The following is a 20,241-nucleotide window of genomic DNA, read 5'->3' as shown; positions in this document are numbered from 1 at the left end:
TGAATGATTTTTATCTCTATGTATGGGATGTATATTGAAATATGAAATCTTGTGGTCTATTATTATGATTTGATAATATATAGGTTAAACCTATAACTCACCAACATTTTCGTTGACGTTTTAAACATGTTTATTCTCAGGTGATTATTAAGAGCTTCCGCTGTTGCATACTAAAATAAGGACAAGATTTGGAGTCCATGCTTGTATGATATTATGTAAAAACTGCATTCAAGAAACTTATTTTTGATGTAATATATTCTTATTGTAAACTATTATGTAATGGTCGTGTGTAAATGGTATATTTTAGATTATCATTATTTGATAATCTATGTAATGCTTTTAAATCTTTATAGATAAAATAAAGGTTATGGTTGTTTTAAAAATGAATGCAGTTTTTGAAAAACGTCTCATATAGAGGTCAAAACCTCGCAACGAAATCAATTAATATGGAACGTTTATAATCAATATGAACGGGACATTTCAGTTGGCAGGCCGTTTGGCAGGCCGTTTGGCCAGCCCGTTTGCTGAGGCAGCCCGTTTGCTGAGGCAGCCCGTTTGCTGAGGCTGTTTGATCTGGTCGTTTGGCAGGCCATTTTTCACATTGGCAGGCCATTTGGCAAGCCGTTTGGCCTGCTGATTCCCTGGATCGTAACTTGATTTCTTGTCTTTCACCGTTTTCGCTCTAGAATCTTCGTTTTAACTCCGATTCTCTTGATTCTTTTTGCACCATCTTCATAATTACTTGTTCTTCAATTCTAACCGACGAAGTGAGTATTTTGCCAATAAAGTTTGAATCTTTCTTGTTTTTGGGCCTTAATACCGGGGTGAAAACGTGACTTTTTAGCCGATATCAGGTATAAATTATTACAGTTAAAGGACTCATATTTCAACATATTTGACTAGTTCATAACTAATATCTTATATATTCAAAGTAATTAATGTTTAAAATCATTTAACTAAAGTGTTTGACGAATAATTACCCTAGCTTTGAAATTTATATATGTTTCTTAATAATCAAATATTAGTTGCATAACATCAAGTGCATACTCTAAGATTTTGATATAATATTAAATTTTCTATTCCGTAAAGTGCCAACTCCATTGAATAACGTCTTTAACAATGAAAATAATAGATAAAATTCTCGGTTGTAAATAAAATAAAATACAAATAACAAATTACAATACATACGATACGATCAATGACATAATATGTTAGAATGCTGCAACAATTAGGAACAAAGTCAAATTACCATATGAGGTAATTTGACCTTTGGGATCACAAAGTTTCCTCTCATCCTTTCCCATTGAGAACAAGTCACAAGATCACAACTAGCAGCCAAAATAACGGATCCAGATCAGCCAAGTCAGCCTGCATTTCCCAAATTGTAAAAAGGGGGTTCCAAAAGAGTATTAGAGCCATCCCTTCATTTAGAAATATCTGTTACTAGCTTTATAGTATAAGAACCCTCAAAATACATCAAGAACTCAATACAATCTGTATGAACTTATTCAAATCAATACAATGATCAAATTCTAATACATTTTATCATGGTATCAGAGCTGAAGGTGTAGATCCAAGGATCATTACACTCTTCTTTGCTTAATCATTTACCATTTTTTTCTGTTTTGAATGGCCACCATGCCTAATGAAGGTGGCAGCCACTCACCACCCTCAGTTCAGTCAACAAGCCAAATTAATGATCTAACAAGTCAATTGGCCATCTTGCTGAGAAGCAATATGAGTTTTCAACAGCCCAAATCTCAGATATATTAAAAATTAGTTTGAATCTTAACAGCTCAAACTATTCTTTGTGGTCTAGAATGATGAAGGCTGCCATTGGAGGTAAATCCAAGGCCCTCCTTGCTCATTTGACCACCAATCCTCCTAAAAACAGCCATGAATCATATGAACAATGGGAACAAGAGGATCTCATTGTTTTTTCATGGTTGATACAGAATATCGAACCTAGTTTGGCCATTAATCTTACATCATTCTCAACAGCCAAACTACTATGGGAAGCATTAATCACCACATATAGTAGTGGTGTTGATAAATTGCAGACATATGATCTATATGTCAAAGCCACAGAAATGAAACAAAACAACCTCAATCTTGAAGAGCTTTGGATCCGGATGCAAGGGATCTGAGGTGAACTCGAGATTCGAGATCCCAATCCCATGGAGAATGCATCTGATATCACAAGATACAACAAAATTAGAGCAGAGCAAAATCTATTTCAATTTCTCAATGCTCTAGACAAAAAGTATGATACAATTAAACGTGAGCTCCTCCGTTTGACTCTGTTACCAGCGGCGGAGGAAGCTAATGCTGCCGTTAGAAAAGAAGCAGTCCACCATCAAATCTTAGGGTTATCAACGAATGATCCCTCAACCATCATGATATTGCAACCGGATTGGCTGCAATTGATGGCAAAGGATCGTCAGCTCATTTAACCCAAACACACCGAAGTGGTTTTCAAGCAAAAATTGATAAATCCAAACTCAAATGCACCAAATGTGGAAAATCACGACACACAAGAGATCAGTGCTTTGAGATCAAAGGGTTTCCTGATTGGTGGACGAAACCAGGCAAGGCGGCAGCGGTAGCAACGGTGAACGAGCCAACCACCACCACCAATGGTCACGGATTCGGTGGTATAGCCACCACATCTGAAAACCCAGGTACAAAACTTAAACCTTTTATCTCTTTTTTCAAAAATAATGAAAGAACAGAGTCTAGGGTTTATGAGATTAGAGATATAGATGATAGATTTGGGGATAATATTTTTGGGGATGATAATTTTAGACTGAAACGTCAATCTGGGGAAGATACACAAACAGTACGAGACAACCTAGGTAAATGGGGGGATGGTACTGTTGAGGTAACCGATGGGGTATACAAAATTGGGCCAACAATAAATAAAACCTCCATGTTGGGCTCTAAGGGGAATAATGGGCTAGAAGGATCTGCCAAACCCACACATAGTAAATTATTTAAAGTTGGGCTTGGTCTATATAAGCAGAAAACTGAAACTATTAAACCCACTAAGTCTGTTGGACTAACTAAGAAATGTATGTGGACTAACTATACTGGCCCAAAAATAAAGTCAAAAATTACAAAATCCGAGTCAACTGTTCCATGTCAAAATACGTACTCCGTCTTGTCTAAAATACAAGATAATTTTTTTAAAGCAAACGTCGTTTCAAATAATTCAAAATCCACATATTGGATTCTTGATTGTGGAGCAACGGACACTATGACTTTTGACAAAAAAGACATTCTTTTTAAAACTAAACCAAGAAAAAATAAAATACAAATTGCTAATGATGGGATTGTTCAAGTTAAAAGTTGGGGAACTATTGAAATCTCACCCACAATTAAACTACCTAATTGTCTATATATTCCAGCTTTATCTCATAATCTGTTATCGGTAAGTCATGTTACAAAATAATTAGACTGTAAAGTCCTGATTTATTTGACTTTCTGCATCTTGCAGGACATTCAGACAGGACTGTTGATTGTGCGTGGCACTGAAAAAGGGGGTTATATTACGTAGACTAGGTTTCTCAACAAGGTACCGTGTCTCTAGCTCAGGGAACACCTACGAAGGAAGCCTGGTTATGGCATAGGAGATTGGGTCACCCATCAGCCGGATATTTACATGCTTTATTTCCTAGTTTATTTCCATCAAATGTTTTTTGAACTGTGAAACTTGTATTTTTAGCTAAAAGCCACCGTAGTACGTTTAAACCTAGTGATACTAGAAAAGATGTACCTTTTGCTTTAATTCATTCTGATGTGTGGGGTCCAGCTCTGGTTAACGGGGGGAAAATCTTCGTTATTTTGTACTATTTATTGATGACCATACAAGGATGACATGGATTTACTTTTTAACCCACAAGTCTGAGGTGTTTGAAAAATTTACTCACTTTTATAAAATGGTACAAACTCAATTTAGCAAAAATATACAAATCTTAAGATCTGATAATGTGGGTGAGTTTGTTAATACCTCCATGAAACCTTTTTGCGAACAAAATGAGATTATTCACCAAACCTCTTGTGCTCATACTCCTGAACAAAACGGAGTAGCTGAACGAAAAAATCGACTACTTTTAGAAATGACAAGAGCTTTATTAATTGAGTCCAAAGTCCCAAAGAGTTTTTGGCCTGAAGCTCTTGCTTCCGCTACCTATCCTATTAACCGTTTACCTACTAAAACTTTGGGCACAAAAACTCCTAGAGATACTTTATCACAATTTCATTCTCTCTCGACCTCATTAAGCATTGAACCAAGGATATTTGGGTGTTCCGTCTTTGTTCACATTCCAAAAAGTGAACGCACCAAACTTGAGCCATGTGCCGAAAAATGTGTTATGGTTAGTTATGGCATAAACCAAAAGGGGTATCGATGTTATAGTCCTAGAAAAATCCATATTTTCACTACAATGAACGACGATTTTATAGAAACTGTTATAATACCCAACTCACGAGTGAGGGGGAGAAAGAGGATAATGACGCTCTTAGTTGGATAAACTGGATACCTAAACATGACAACATCCAAACACCAACACCAACTCCCGATCCCGAATCACCAAATCCCGATCCCGAATCACCAAATCCCGATCTCGAATCACCAAATCCCGGTCCTGAATCTCCAAACATTGAACCACTTGATAACCATTCAACTTTCGGTGCAACCACCAAAAGATATGAGTTACCACAAAGGATCAATAGAGGTGTTCCACCAAAAAGATTCTCCCCTGGAAAGGAAGATCAAAGATCAAGGTATCCTATTGCAAATATAGCACAAGGAAACCTATCAAATGAAGCTCGAATATTCAACTCTGCTTTATATTCTGAAGAAATTCCAACAACCCTTGACCAAGATATGAAATCTAAAGAATGGAAAAAGGCTATGAAAGATGAAATAGGAGCACTTAAGAAAAATGATACGTGAGAAGAATGTGTTATACCTCAAGGAAAAAAACCCGTAGGATGTCGATGGGTATTTACAATAAAACGTAAACCAGATGGCACCATCGAACGATATAAAGCTCGTCTAGTTGCCAAGGGATATACTCAAACCTATGGGGTAGATTATTCCGAGACCTTTTCCCCGGTTGCAAGAATTGATACTATCAGAGTTCTATTCTCGATTGCTGCAAATGAAGAATGACCACTTCATCAATTTGATGTGAAGAATGCCTTTCTCCATGGCGAACTAAAAGAAGAAGTTTATATGGAAGCTCCACCAGGATTTGCAGAAAACTTCAACGATAGGGAAGTTTGTCGACTTAAAAAATCTTTATATGGGCTAAAACAATCTCCACGAACTTGGTTTGGGAGATTTACATTATTTATGAAAAAATATGATTTCAAACAAAGTAACTCAGATGAGACTCTTTTCTAAAAACGAAAAGGAAATTTAATTATGTGCTTAATCATTTATGTTGATGATATGATAATAACGGGAAATGATAAAGAAGAAATTTCTAAGTTAAAAACAAACCTATTTAAAGAATTTGAAATGAAAGACTTAGGCAAACGTAAATATTTCTTAGGGATTGAAGTATTAAGATCCCAACAGGGAATCTTTATTTGTCAAAAGAAATATATTCTTGATCTTCTTGCAGAAACAGGGATGATTGATTGCAAATCAGCCGAGACTCCAATGATTCCAAATCAAAAGCTATTTATGGAAGAGGATGCTGAGCTAGTAGATAAAGGACAATACCAAAGGATAGTGGAAAAACTCATTTATCTTGCTCACACTCGACCAGATATAGCACATGTTGTAGTAGTTGTAAGTCAGATTATGCATCAACCACAAGTTCATCATTTGGAAGCGCAATGAGGATTATCCGATATCTAAAGAAGACACCAGGTCATGGAGTCATATTTAAAAGGAATGGGCATCTAGAAACACAAATATATACGGATGCAAGCTGGGCCGGAGAAAAAGGAGATAGAAAGTCAACATCTGGTTTCTTCTCAATTGTCGGAGGAAACTTAGTGGCATGTAGAAGCAAGAAACAAAAGGTTGTGTCTTTATCAAGTGCTGAATCGGAATTTAGAGGAATAGCCAAGGGAGTAGTCGAAGCGCTATGGATTAAAAAACTGTTAACAGAAATTGGTTTTCCTCCAAAAGAGGCAATTCAAATCTTATGCGACAACGAAGCTGCTATTGCCATTTCAGAAAATCTAGTTCAACACGACAGGACGAAGCATATTGAGATCGACAGACATTTCATTAGAGAAAAGTTGGATGATGAAATCATTTCTCTTCCATCAATTCAATCAGAAGATCAGCTAGCCGACATCCTCACCAAGTTAGTCAACGGAAGACTCTTCAGCGAAGTTCCTTACAAGTTGAACATTGAAGACCCCACTATTCAACTTGAGGGGAAGTGTTAGAATGCTGCAACAATTAGGAACAAAGTCAAATTACCATATGAGATCAGAAAGTTTCCTCTCATCCTTTCCCATTGAGAACAAGTCACAAGATCACAACTAGCAGCCAAAATAATGGATCCAAATCAACCAAGTCAACCTTCATTTCCCAAATTGTAAAAAGAGGTTCCAAAAGAGTATTGGAGCCATCCCTTTATTTAGAAATAGCTGTTACTAGCTTTAGAGTATAAGAACCCTCAAAATCTATCAAGAACTCAATACAATCTGTATGAATTTATTCAAATCAATACAAAGATCAAATTCTAATACATTTTATCATAATATGTTATAATATTTCGACGCAAAATTTACAAATTGTTAAAAAGAGATCAATACAAGTTAGAAATCATATTTTTTTGAAGAAACTTAACATGCTGTTGATGTCCGTATTTATGTTGGTGGGCTCACTGTTATCCAATGTCAACGATAAAACACAAAAAGTCAAAAGTCAACTTTCAGAATAATCTATTTTATGCAACTACTGATCTGATCACTGAAAATCTGCATGTATGGTATTAGTCAAGATCCAACCAAAAAAGTATGTCGCCAACAAGCTCGCCACGGAGCCTTACCCATAACCCAATACATGTGTCCCAAATTTTTTTCTTGTAATATTTGCTTGATTATTTGTACATTTTATATTTTATGGGTATATTTGTGGATATTATTTAGTGATGGATAAAGAATGTTTAATTGAAGAAATGTTAAAGTTTTTTTTGTGGTGATGTGTCACTGATGTGGAGGAGAAAAGTTCTATCAAGTATTGTTAACATAAGGAGTGGTCTAAATCAGTTGACAATCCCAGTAGATAGTAAAATTGACGAAAGCACCCGATGTCGAAGACATCATATCGGATGCAACCCTGACCTCAAAAAGTGCCAACCAAATAAGACATGTAACAAGACACAACTTCACCCGATAATCCAAGACCTCAAGAGGTTGAACCTCAAAGACAAAACAAGGTATGTGATGTATGAAACTCACCACAACCCTCCGAAGAAACATATAATAGTAACTCCAATCATTCGACTGGTTCCGATCTTTTTAAAAGACAAATATAGGTGGGGTTTACTGCAATATAATGATTTTGTTTGTAGGGAAGGTTTTGCTAAAAATAAGAGAACAATCAATTTAAACACCAAAGAGAAAACTCATCCCAGATTCTCAGCAAGCTTTCTTCAAATCCCAGCTTTCATATACAACTCAGACTGACTTCAGAAAATCATGTAAATTGATTTGTTTTGTTGCTATGTAGCTTGTTAACATTTTATTATCTGAAATGTAAATAATATATTAGTAACCAGTAGAAATATTTTGTGCAACACGGACTCTGGATAATGCATTGGGACACCGTAAGCACAATCTTGAAATCAAGATTGGGATGCTCAAGTACTGAATACGAAAAATAAATCAAGATTGGAATACAAAATCTATCGATTTATCCATCCAAAAGATGAAAAATTGAAAAATAATCACCAAAATGTGCAGCGCCTATAAGATTAGAGGGGTACTTTCAATACCGAATATAACAGCGTTCCTTCACAATCAATATCCCCATATTGATCATTCAATAGTTTTTCTATAGTTTTATCGAACATTTATTTTCTCATCAAAAGTTTAGCAAAAGCGGATACTACATCATACATCTCTATAAGGAATGAAGAAATGTAAATACTCTTTGACAAAACATCACTAGCGTATGAGCATCAGTATTACACCTAAAGCTGTACAAGAATGTTTTTATCGTCTTGATAAACACCAAAAATGGAACCCCAGCCTTAGGCAACTTTAAGTAATAGCTTGTTGTCCTTACAGGCACACGTTCTCACAGTACTGAAGAAACTTATTCACCTGTTAAAAACTCTACGTTATCGTGCAAGACAGATGCCGACTGATGATTGCATCTAAGCATACATGTAATTGTTTCAAGTATAGTTTTACCCATCACACATATTGCTACCGGACTAATATGTCTTTACCTGAAACAATGATATCAACTTAAAATCAGACTTGCTTTTCAAAAAAAAAAAAAAAAAAAAAAAAAAGAAAGTTGAAATCAGATTTATATTTTTTACAAGTAATATGGGATACATGATTCACATAAAGACGTACCTTTTGATCTAGTTCTTATAGACACACAAGTTGTCCTTTCATGATCAACCATCATTAAGTGAGGCGCGATTAAAAGATCCAATTTTACCAACCACAACGCAATTGCAGATGATGTTTGGGGCATTGTTGCAAAACTTGCAACTATATCATCTAAATCATAATCAATCCCAATAGCTGTGTCACTTTCAAATGACCATCCCTTATTAATGGCAGCAACAAAATCACCAAGAACCTTAAACAAATACAAGACAAAAGTATCAGTTGCCGCTTTAAACATTTGTATTGCAAATGTGAGAAAAAGATATGTAAGACAGAGTACCTGTAGCAACTCTAACAGAGTTGAAGTACGCCTTAACCGCTTGACCCACACGTTATGTGCAGATTTCGTCCAAGCACCCACTAATGCACCCTCAGGCATAGAAGACTACATATAAACAGATTAAAAATGAATGATTCAGATTAAAGATATTTTGATTAATCAAGTAAATATGTTAACCATGAGGGGCGTGTGGGCCCGTTTCATTTGGGCAAAAACCAAACAAACAAAAATAAAAAAAATTAGAATAATAAAAAAAATAAGAAATTACTAAAATTGAAAGTTACTGTTTACAGGGGCATTTAAGTAATCCAACAAGGTGCACAATTAGTATAGTGAATAATGACCCACCTCAAGTGTGTATGCTGCAGCTTTAAGTGTTTGTAACTGTGAGGATAAGATCTTATGCTTAGGAAACATATCCGGGGATGAATCATCATCCCGACATGTGGCAATATGTATGGCGTATCTTTCTTCTAGATCAAAATCGAGTTCAAATGTTGTATGACAAATCCGACAATGTTTCTCATCTCTCCAAAATAGATCATGACATCTTTCACACCTCGCGAGTGAATCAAAAAAAGATTTTTTCCCGAATTTAAAAGAATTTAAAGTAGAACGAAACGAGGTCCATAACCAAACATCAAACAGTTGAAGACGGCACCATTTCTGCTTAGCCTGTTCTCTACTTCCGACTGAAGTTACAACAGCACTAGTGGAAGCCAGACTATCATGATGAATATTATTCGGGCCAAGCAAGTTGTCCACATCAGACACAGCCGATGAGCTGTCACCAGAAACGGTAGGTTGCCCGAATCTTACATCATCATGCGTGTTGGACATAGCTTCACGAAGATGAAACTGACGTTTTTCCAAAGATGAAAGAAGATGACACTCTCGTCTTCCCCTTCGGTCCAAAGCTGATAACAAGTTGGCAAAAGCCTGCAATTAAAAAGGCATACAAAAGTTGAAACTAATATCTATTTTCTTAAAATAAGCATCAGACATTTCTAAAAATAAATATTTACCTCCTCTGTCTCTATAACTTCCCATCGACCATCATCAGAAGATTCGAAATAAATCCTCTTGTGCCCCGGATCACACATGTTACATGGGCCTAAGAATAGCCAGTATCTATTATACCGACGATCGGATCCCAAAAGTACTGATTGCATAGGATGTAAATCATCATCCATAGCTTCTAATTCTGCTGCATCCTTTTGCCTAACTTTTTCTTGGATCAATGAGATAATTACTGAAGAATCAACAGGTTGAATATCTTGCGCTGTATCTGACTCACCCCTATTAATCATTTGGCTGTGGTCATTCTCAAGTGGCATGAACATTGTTTGTTGCTTTGTTGTTGATCTCTTTATTTTAGCTCCAGAACCAATTTGATAAACGTTAGGAACACACTGAACAGACAACGATACAGGTTCCTGAAAATTGTTCACCTTTTATAATAACATCATAAGTAGACCTGGCAAAAGGGTCAGGTTGGGCTGGTTGGGGTAACGGGTCAAAATGGTTTTGGGTTGAAATGGGTAATGGGTCAAACGGGTCAAATTTTTAAGCGGGTCCAAAATGGATCAGGTTGGGTCGGGTTGGGTAACGGGTCGAAACGAGTCACAGGTCAAATGGGTCAAACAGGTCCAAACGGGTCATATACTTTTCCATTGATTTTTTACATTTATTATATTATTTTAGTTATTATTATTTATTGTATATATAAGAATATATTGATATATTTGCTAAATGATATGATTATGAAAACTTTCATAAATGTTTGGCGGATGAAACTTGTAATGCTCGACCCATTTGACCCATTCACAAGATCCATTAGACCTATTTTTATTTATTGAGATTTGGGAATTAATACTCATTAGACCTGTTCCTTTATATTTAGTATAGGACCCAATAAGATGAAGGAAAACTCATTGGACATTTTTTTAAGTTTTGATTTATGTTGCTAGGCCTAAATTTTCTCAAGACCCAATTGACCCAAAAGCTTGACCCAATTGACCCAAATTTTAGAGTATGAGTCTCAATTGCCATGTATTAATATTTAATATAAGATATAAAGTTTATAACTTTAAGTTCCTAAAAACCCCAAAATAAAGGTGCCAAACACACCCTATATCTAGAATTATAACAGTCGAATTACCTCGGTTCTTAAACACGAGCCAGCTTTCAGTAGATCAACCAGAGCCAATAGAGCGTTTAACTTCTCCTCAGTATTCAGATCCGAATATTCACCTTCCATCAGCCCTAATAACCACATTTCACCAGGGTGGCTCTCATCGATTTCAGAGTTTACAGGTAACACGCGGTTCTTATGTCCACGTTTACTAAAAATTGAAGCCCCTGAACCATCACTTAAATCATCTAAACGATTGCTCATATCCTTAGGGTCATCATCAACACTACCACAGTCTTCAAGATCAGATTCATCATCCTCACCATCCTTAATAATAGAGTTAATACGGAGACGATATGTAGAAAAAGAAATTTTCTCAAATAAAGTGATGTCACTTGACAACATTGAGCTTATCAATTCCTCTGCTTTATCGGTTGTAGTTGCGAGGTTTAACCCAACAATCTTCATCAACAAATATGAAATATTAGAGAATTAACTAGGTTGAAACAAGAGAAAAATGCTGTTACTATTTACTTACTGATGAACAAGTTGCTAATTCAGAAACTTTCATTCCATTGTTTCCTTGCAATGATAATATAGTAAACAGTTCACCCTTCAGGGTACCTGGTTTTAGGCCATACCTAGCCATTAAAGCAGCTTCCTGTAAATCAAATAAAAAACAGTTTCATATATGGCGTTCTTAAAGTTGTATATCTTCAGTAACTTACTGTATCACATTACCTTGTTGGGAGGTTCCTTAGGTATCGAGTCACGTTTAGAACCAAAACCAGCTGCAACGAACACTTGGCGTAATATCTCTATCCATGTTAAAGGATTTAATGAATTCTTCCACAATTTCAAAACACGGTCTTCACGTTCTACCTGTTAGTGGAGATTTTGAATATACTTTAGAAACTAACAATTACCGTTTGAACAGATTAGAAGATCAAAAACAAGATGCAGTCTGAGACCGACAGAGAGATCTACAGATAATGAAACATAGAATATTATTGCCTACAAAAAGAGCCTAATACTTACTGACTGAAGCAACACACGATACTTCCAGTTTTTGTTAATAGGAGATACAAATTCACTATCCAATTCCTTCTCAACACCAGTGAGAAGCAGTTTCAGAAGGGCTATATTGAGTTTCCCAAGTATTAGAGAATCCTGAAACACAATGAGTAGAAGCGACAAAATATAAATCCTTACTATACACAGGTAATTACAGCAAAATATATATAAGACACTTGGAATGAATTATCACAAACCTTGTCAATAAATGCTTGTGAAAGCTCATCAAGTGTAAAGGACTGGATGCCAATTATAACAGCATAGGTGCTAATAAAGTGAAATATCTGAAATAAAAAAGAAACACCTAGTTAATGTCCATAATTTGTTTACAGTAACTGTTGCTCGATTACCGGGATTTTGTCATTTAATGTTTTAGCTAGATTTCGAGTTTTTTTCCAACATAACATGTTCTGTGCCTTGATTTTCGGCATCTTTATCATATAGAGATATAAATAGCCCTGTGATAATGAAAACCCATCATGCAGAAGATATACTAAAATAATTAGAATCAAAAGCTCTATCAAGAAGGCTATAAACTTTGATAGCCAAAGCAAGCCACTAATAATTTAAAAACATCAAGAGAAGAAAAAAGCATCTTGGACTAGTAGTCAATATTAAAGCTACCATAAATCAAATGTTATTACAAACAAAACCCGCCATAAAAAAGCTTCGTTTAGAGGCAAACCAAAATGAGAATGACAGGTATTTCAAAGGCTAATGTACCATCACCATCTCGTCTTATATACATAGCCAGTATTTACATATAGATTAAGATGATGAATACTTCGATATTTGGAGATGCTAACTTGTGGATGGATGACTGCATAGCATAAAAACCTCTTAATGAGGTTGTTTGCATGTTTCAGGATAATATACCCAAAGAATACAAGCCTCGATAGATGCTAAACCTTCTGGCAGCATCTACAAACCTTTAGTAAAATGCAATGGAGATCAAAACTGATGATTATATACCTTGAAAAGTGTTTTGACAAGTTTTGGAGAAGAATCCCATGGTGGCATATGCAAGGGTTGCTTCATTCTCACAGAGTTTGGAGGGAACTTTGCCAGCAAATCTAACATTCAATGTGGAAGGTTTTATCAACTATGCATCTATATTTCAACTACTTATAAAGCTTAATCACTACTTAAAATATAATAGATAGTATATAACTGAACCTTACCTTTGCAAAGGGAACAACCGTTCAACCTATTGGCTTCACAATGAGCACAACGCGTAGGTGGATTTGAAGTTTCCTGTAATTCTCTTAGTTCCAATTCTTCATCATCCACCAACATAGCATAATGACTTTGGTCTCCTTCACTTCTACCTTCAACCAACGAAAGTCCACATATTTCCCTCTGCCTTTCCTTTTCCTTATCAACTTTTTCACATCCCACCTTATAATTCGATCAGGAAAACAGTCAGTCAAATAGTCAATGATAGCTACCGAGTCATATGGGCCATAGTAGATACTTAGATACTTTCGTATACAATAAACTACCTTTTTACTTCTCGCTGAAGACTTCTTCTCTTTGGTTTTATTTACTACCCTCCTCTGCAAATGAACCATTTTAGGTATTCAAGCTAAGAACAACCACAATCTCATTTTGATCACAGAAGTTGCAACTTAAAGTCACTTACTTGGAAAATAAGCCAATAAGACGAAAAACAAGAAAATGAAGACAAACCTTCACGGGTTGCTTTTTTTGTGGCTTCTTTTTTTGTTTAGTTGGTGGTTTGCAAGACGTAGAAGGTGGAAACTGAGAACGAGTTCTGTGGTGATTGTCAACAGATGTTGGAAGGTTTGAAACATCAAGATTTGTTAAACGTTGAATTGTCATCAAACCTTTTCCAACACCATGTTTCACCAATTGATTACTCTCCTGGTTTATTAGTCGGCGCACTGTCATTGGACCTTTTCCCATACCATGCTTAAATGGAGCACTATCCGGAGGCGTAAGTTGATCCTCAAAATTGGTAGAGTTGGATGTCTGAAAATTATATCCAATGGGTCACAACTTATGTACAGAATTTTGATATTTATTATAATAATTATACTATAACTGAACTGAAAAGATACACTCCATGTACCTTTTGCCTTTTGAATGTTCTTTGTTTTTCTTGGCAAACACGATGTGAAATCCTCGAATCTAGAAAAAGAAACAGGTAGAAGATTTCACAATTTTAATAAATGGAAGAACTTGGCAAACAAAGAGATAAAAGAAACAAATAACACAAGTCGGTCCCAGCTTAACTAGGCCAAAAGTAAAAGGAAAACTGCTAATTTTACATAACTATTTAGCTTCATCAAAATGAAGGGGCAAAAGATAATAAAAAGATAAAGGCGTGACGGTATTGTTAAAACTCCACTAACTGAATACCCCAACGGAAATAAAATACACGTAAATAACCCTATGAATTTTGAACAAAACTATATTGATCATCATTCACCATGTAACTTTTAGGGTTTGAGGAACTATATAACTCATATCCCTATCTCAAACTCAATTTTATTCGCCTACAGCCTTCAAAAACAAAACCTAATCTTACCTTTATATCTACAAAATCAATTTTTCTTACTTAATTTGCATCATATAAATACAGGACTATAAATCAAATTCATCATTAACAGGGTCTGAATAAGGGTTGTAATCAAGCTATACTGAATAACGCATAGACTGATAACAATATAAGGTAATCACAAATTCAATAAAATCACTAAATAACGAAAATAATACAAACTACGGAACTTAATTACCAACACTATCCTATCAATTATATCACAATAACATAAAATCAACATATAATTTACTCAAAATTAACTAAAATAAATAAATCATCAACTAATAAAACGAATTAATAATCAATTACCTTTAGCATTACAGAATCTAAAAGCATGAGAAGGAAGAGAATCAAACTCCACACCGAGTGGAGGTCCGTCCTTCCTAAACACTTTATTCAATATATAATCAGCAGTTAACAAATCATCCTGTAAACCTAATTTTGAATTCGAGTGTTTTAATTGCGGCTGCTGCCGTTTTATCTTCTTACACGCACTCGAATTGGCGGCAACTTTTTTTTTACTGTTGAATTTGGTATTATCATTTCGCGGCTTACCACGAGCGTGTTTCTTTGACATCGAAACAAAATTTATAAATTAGACACGAGAAGAAGGTTAATTCGTTAATGGCACCTTCAAATTCATGGTGAATTTCAAGTGATTTCAGTGTGTGCGTTAGTGTGTGTTAGTGTGTGTTTCTGTAAATGACGAGGTTTGCAGGAGTAGGGTTTTGGGTTTTGTGGTGATATTTTTTTCCAATTTCTTTTTACTTTTATTTTTTACTTTTAATTTTAATTTTAATTTAATTTGCTAAATGAAGATGTTTTTTTTGGGTGATGACGTAATGTACCCCTCCGTTAACAGAAACGTTAGCCCGTCCGTATAATAAACTTTTGGAAGCAAGTTACAAACGAGGTCCCTGAACTACTGCTCAACTGTAAATTCAACTCAAAACTGTTGTGTGTTAATTGTTACGTATAACTTGTAGCTTATACAATTGTATCATATGGTAACCACCAGTTAAAAGGTATTTAATAAACGCTATATACAATGATTTAATCCATACTAACGACCTCCATAAGAATTGTCGCCACCGAGATTCTTTATTTTTCCTCTCATAAACTCATCAAGTTGTATGCATTTTTCCTTTATGAACCATTATGTAATTTATGGGGTGTTTGGGAATGCGATTTGAAGTTGACTATTTAATTATTGCGTTTTGAAGATGCAAATAATTAGTTTATAGTGTTTGGTAAAACAAACTTAAAAATCAATTATTCACGATATCATGAGATGTAAACGTGATTTTGAAGAAGTATGGTGCTACTTACTGCATGGAAACGTGGTTTTGGTTTTGCACATAAATTACCAAAGTGCCTTTCAATTTTTTGGATTATACCACAATGTTCGCTACAGATACGAAAGGCTTTCGCATGAGTAAATATATAATAAATAACTATTTATTATTTATATCCCTAATGCGTAGTGTTAGTGTTATTATTATATTATTATTGTTATTATAATATATTAAAATAATTATATATTATGAATATAAAAAGTGAAAATTGTAGCCATTTAACTGAATGTGAGATGAAAATGAGAAGTAAAATAAAACCTGAACATATAGAATATAATGATAATAATTATAATTATATATTATATTTTGTAATTTTTGTTATATAACTATATATTTAAAAATAACAATGAACATAATTTTTTTTACATGCTAATTAATTATAACAGTGAACTTAATTATAACAATGTCTATTTTAGTCATTTTATCAAATAATTTGATTTCTCCAAACACTTAAAATACTGATTATTTGATTATTGCGATATCAAACTGCATAATCTAATCCAAACACTATTCATCCATATCACGTTTTACTACAGCTGATTATCTGATTCTGATTATTCAAAACGCATAATTGATTTTCAAAACGCTAATCCAAACACCCCTTAAAGTCAACTTCAGTCTTTCGTAAGTGGCAACTCTGACTTGGACTTATAAATTCTGCCTTCGAAAAGGTTGTGTGTGCACGCTGACAGCACTTGAACAAATTTATTTTTATTGCGGTTTGAAACATAACATATTTTATTGAGAAGATCATATGATTTTAACGCATAATATAATTTTTAATAAGCAAGAAGACACGTACGTAGAATATAAATTTTTAGTATGTCAGACTAAATATAAAATATTAATTATGTTGGAGATTATATGTATATAACATTTTAGTACCAAACGATTTTAGCGTATAACATGACAAAGTCTAAATATTTTGAGGATCACAACCTCTCATTACCAATAATCAGCTTTGTTATATCGATTAGGATAAAAGATACCCAAACCACCCAAGAATTAGAGTTTAAAAGTATTTTATGTTGTCAGACTAAGTAAAACATGTCTTGGACTCGACACTTTCTGTCCCAGACTAGACACCTTATGTCCTAGACTGGAGGTTTTACAAAAAAAAAAAAAAAAAAAAAAAAAAAAAAAAAAAAAAACTATTTTCAATTTTTTAGTTTAAGCATAAAATCTTTGATATATGTTTGTGATATCTCAGACAAGACAAGGCATGTCCGGATAGGTGGTTCTAAAATTAATGTAACTACAAAGGTGAAATTTTTAGTCTTTGAGTTACGTTATGTGATTTTGAATCAATTAAATAGAACGTTGTATGAAGGATATATAACCAATATAGTGAAAGCTTACAAATTTCGCGTCTTCACCATTTTAACCATATATTTTTTTATACAGACTCCGATTTACTTGATTTAAAAATTCAAAAACGTTTGTAACATAAATGACTACAAACAATTACTTGCTCAATTTTTCTTTTCAGAGAGGCCGAGACCCTCTTAACCCTGTTAAGCTTTGTGCATGCTTGTGCTTGTAAAGTTTACACAAACTCTAACACACGATTTTTTACATTTGGCAATATGTACTTTTATGTTAATTAATTCATTAACATTTTAGATTTTTGTGACCGAAAATCGTTTCAAGAGCCTTAGGCGAATGATCTGTAAATCTTCAAGACCATCTATCAAATTAGAAGCATGAATTCACAACCAAGTAGTCGATTGTATCATTTTTGGCCCAATCCATTTATTATATTATTGATGGTTCAATCCAATAATGTTAACTAAAATTGGGCGTTTGAACCTTTAGGCTCAATTGTATTTTTTTTGTGGCCCAAATACTTTTATTAGAAAAACTGCAATATACATAAAATGTGAAATTGGTCAACATAACAATATTTTTAAAAATATTTTATAATATACCCTCAAAAAATCGTAACCAAAAAAATGTCTCATTAACCGCACCACGCTGCATGCTTGGTGTTTGGTGCGTGATATGTGTTACCGGGATATTCACCGAGACAACCATTTCCCCGACAAACATGCACTACGCACCAAGCACCACACAGGGTGCGTGGTGCTTGGTGCGTCAGAACTTTGAGTGGCCGTATATTTTGACTCGTATATCTGATTTGGTCACCGTTTTATAAATGTCTATTTTTTGAGATCTATCCTTCGAAAAGATTTTAAAGTGACAAAAATAATTTTGAAATTAGACCTGATATTGCGATATTATTGTAGAAAATGCTTGATTTGTGTAATGTGACGTTTATTCAAATTGATTGAGGAGTTTTGTGTACTTTTAGTCAAGATTGGTGATAAATTTAACGAATCGCTAATTAGAATGTTCTATAGCAAGTTATGAGCGGTCAAAGTATGTTAAAGGTCGAAACCAAAGAAAATGTAAAAACAACGGTGACTAAATGAGAGCTACGAGTCAAAAGATATGGTCATTCAAAGTTCTCGCGCAACAAGCGCTGAGCACCACGCATTGTGCAAGGTGCTTGGCGCGTGGTGCGTTTTTGCGAGGAAAAATGGTTGTATCGGTAACGCGCACCAAACACCAAGCATGGTGTGTGGTGCGTGATCAGAGGCAGTTTGAGATTACAATTTTTTGAAGGCATATTGTGAAATGTCCCGTTCTTATTGATTAAAAACGTTCCATATTAATTGATTTCGTTGCGAGGTTTTGACCTCTATATGAGACGTTTTTCAAAGACTGCATTGATTTTTAAAACAAATCATAACCTTTATTTCATAAATAAAGGTTTAAAAAGCTTTACGTAGATTATCAAATAATGATAATCTAAAATATCATGTTTACACACGACCATTACATAATGGTTTACAATACAAATATGTTACATCGAAATCAGTTTCTTGAATGCAGTTTTTACACAATATCATACAAACATGGACTCCAAATCTTGTCCTTATTTTAGTATGCAACAGCGGAAGCTCTTAGTATTCACCTGAGAATAAACATGCTTTAAACGTCAACAAAAATGTTGGTGAGTTATAGGTTTAACCTATATATATCAAATCGTAACAATAGACCACAAGATTTCATATTTCAATACACATCCCATACATAGAGATAAAAATCATTCATATGGTGAACACCTGGTAACCGACATTAACAAGATGCATATATAAGAATATCCCCATCATTCCGGGACACCCTTCGGATATGATATAAATTTCGAAGTACTAAAGCATCTGGTACTTTGGATGGGGTTTGTTAGGCCCAATAGATCTATCTTTAGGATTCGCGTCAATTAGGGTGTCTGTTCCCTAATTCTTAGATTACCAGACTTAATAAAAAGGGGCATATTCGATTTCGATAATTCAACCATAGAATGTAGTTTCACGTACTTGTGTCTATTTTGTAAATCATTTATAAAACCTGCATGTATTCTCATCCCAAAAATATTAGATTTTAAAAGTGGGACTATAACTCACTTTCACAGATTTTTACTTCGTCGGGAAGTAAGACTTGGCCACTGTTGATTCACGAACCTATAACAATATATACATATATATCAAAGTATGTTCAAAATATATTTACAACACTTTTAATATATTTTGATGTTTTAAGTTTATTAAGTCAGCTGTCCTCGTTAGTAACCTACAACTAGTTGTCCACAGTTAGATGTACAGAAATAAATCGATAAATATTATCTTGAATCAATCCACGACCCAGTGTATGCGTATCTCAGTATTGATCACAACTCAAACTATATATATTTTGGAATCAACCTCAACCCTGTATAGCTAACTCCAACATTCACATATAGAGTGTCTATGGTTGTTCTGAAATATATATATAGATGTGTCGACATGATAGGTCGAAACATTGTATACGTGTCTATGGTATCTCAAGATTACATAATATACAATACAAGTTGATTAAGTTATGGTTGGAATAGATTTGTTACCAATTTTCACGTAGCTAAAATGAGAAAAATTATCCAATCTTGTTTTACCCATAACTTCTTCATTTTAAATCCGTTTTGAGTGAATCAAATTGCTATGGTTTCATATTGAACTCTATTTTATGCATCTAAACAGAAAAAGTATAGGTTTATAGTCGTAAAAATAAGTTACAAGTCGTTTTTGTAAAGGTAGTCATTTCAGTCGAAAGAACGACGTCTAGATGACCATTTTAGAAAACATACTTCCACTTTGAGTTTAACCATAATTTTTGGATATAGTTTCATGTTCATAAT

General features: G+C 34.3%; 2 protein-coding genes across 2 annotated transcripts; one reads left to right on the top strand and one right to left on the bottom strand.

The window, feature by feature from the left end:
- Positions 1-5,527: 5,527 nt before the first annotated feature.
- On the top strand, positions 5,528-5,854 carry LOC139863404 (uncharacterized mitochondrial protein AtMg00810-like). Its single transcript, XM_071852039.1, has one exon. The coding sequence runs from the start codon at positions 5,528-5,530 to the stop codon at positions 5,852-5,854; it is 327 nt and encodes a 108-aa protein (XP_071708140.1).
- A 2,084-nt stretch (positions 5,855-7,938) lies between these two features.
- On the bottom strand, positions 7,939-15,337 carry LOC139861662 (homeobox-DDT domain protein RLT3-like). The gene is made up of 16 exons (XM_071850121.1): positions 14,962-15,337; positions 14,182-14,240; positions 13,779-14,081; positions 13,592-13,645; positions 13,271-13,487; positions 13,062-13,162; positions 12,287-12,373; positions 12,054-12,185; positions 11,757-11,897; positions 11,554-11,676; positions 11,043-11,477; positions 9,907-10,317; positions 9,230-9,820; positions 8,882-8,986; positions 8,563-8,794; positions 7,939-8,429 (listed from the first exon to the last, which is right to left on the bottom strand). Exons 1-16 carry the CDS (start codon positions 15,227-15,229, stop codon positions 8,407-8,409), a joined length of 3,282 nt encoding a protein of 1,093 aa, XP_071706222.1. The 5' UTR covers positions 15,230-15,337; the 3' UTR covers positions 7,939-8,406.
- Positions 15,338-20,241: the final 4,904 nt, after the last annotated feature.

The sequence above is a fragment of the Rutidosis leptorrhynchoides genome, chromosome 8, assembly GCF_046630445.1.
Source record: "Rutidosis leptorrhynchoides isolate AG116_Rl617_1_P2 chromosome 8, CSIRO_AGI_Rlap_v1, whole genome shotgun sequence".
Taxonomy (NCBI): Eukaryota; Viridiplantae; Streptophyta; class Magnoliopsida; order Asterales; family Asteraceae; genus Rutidosis; species Rutidosis leptorrhynchoides.
This window is presented reverse-complemented; position numbering and strand designations above follow the sequence as displayed.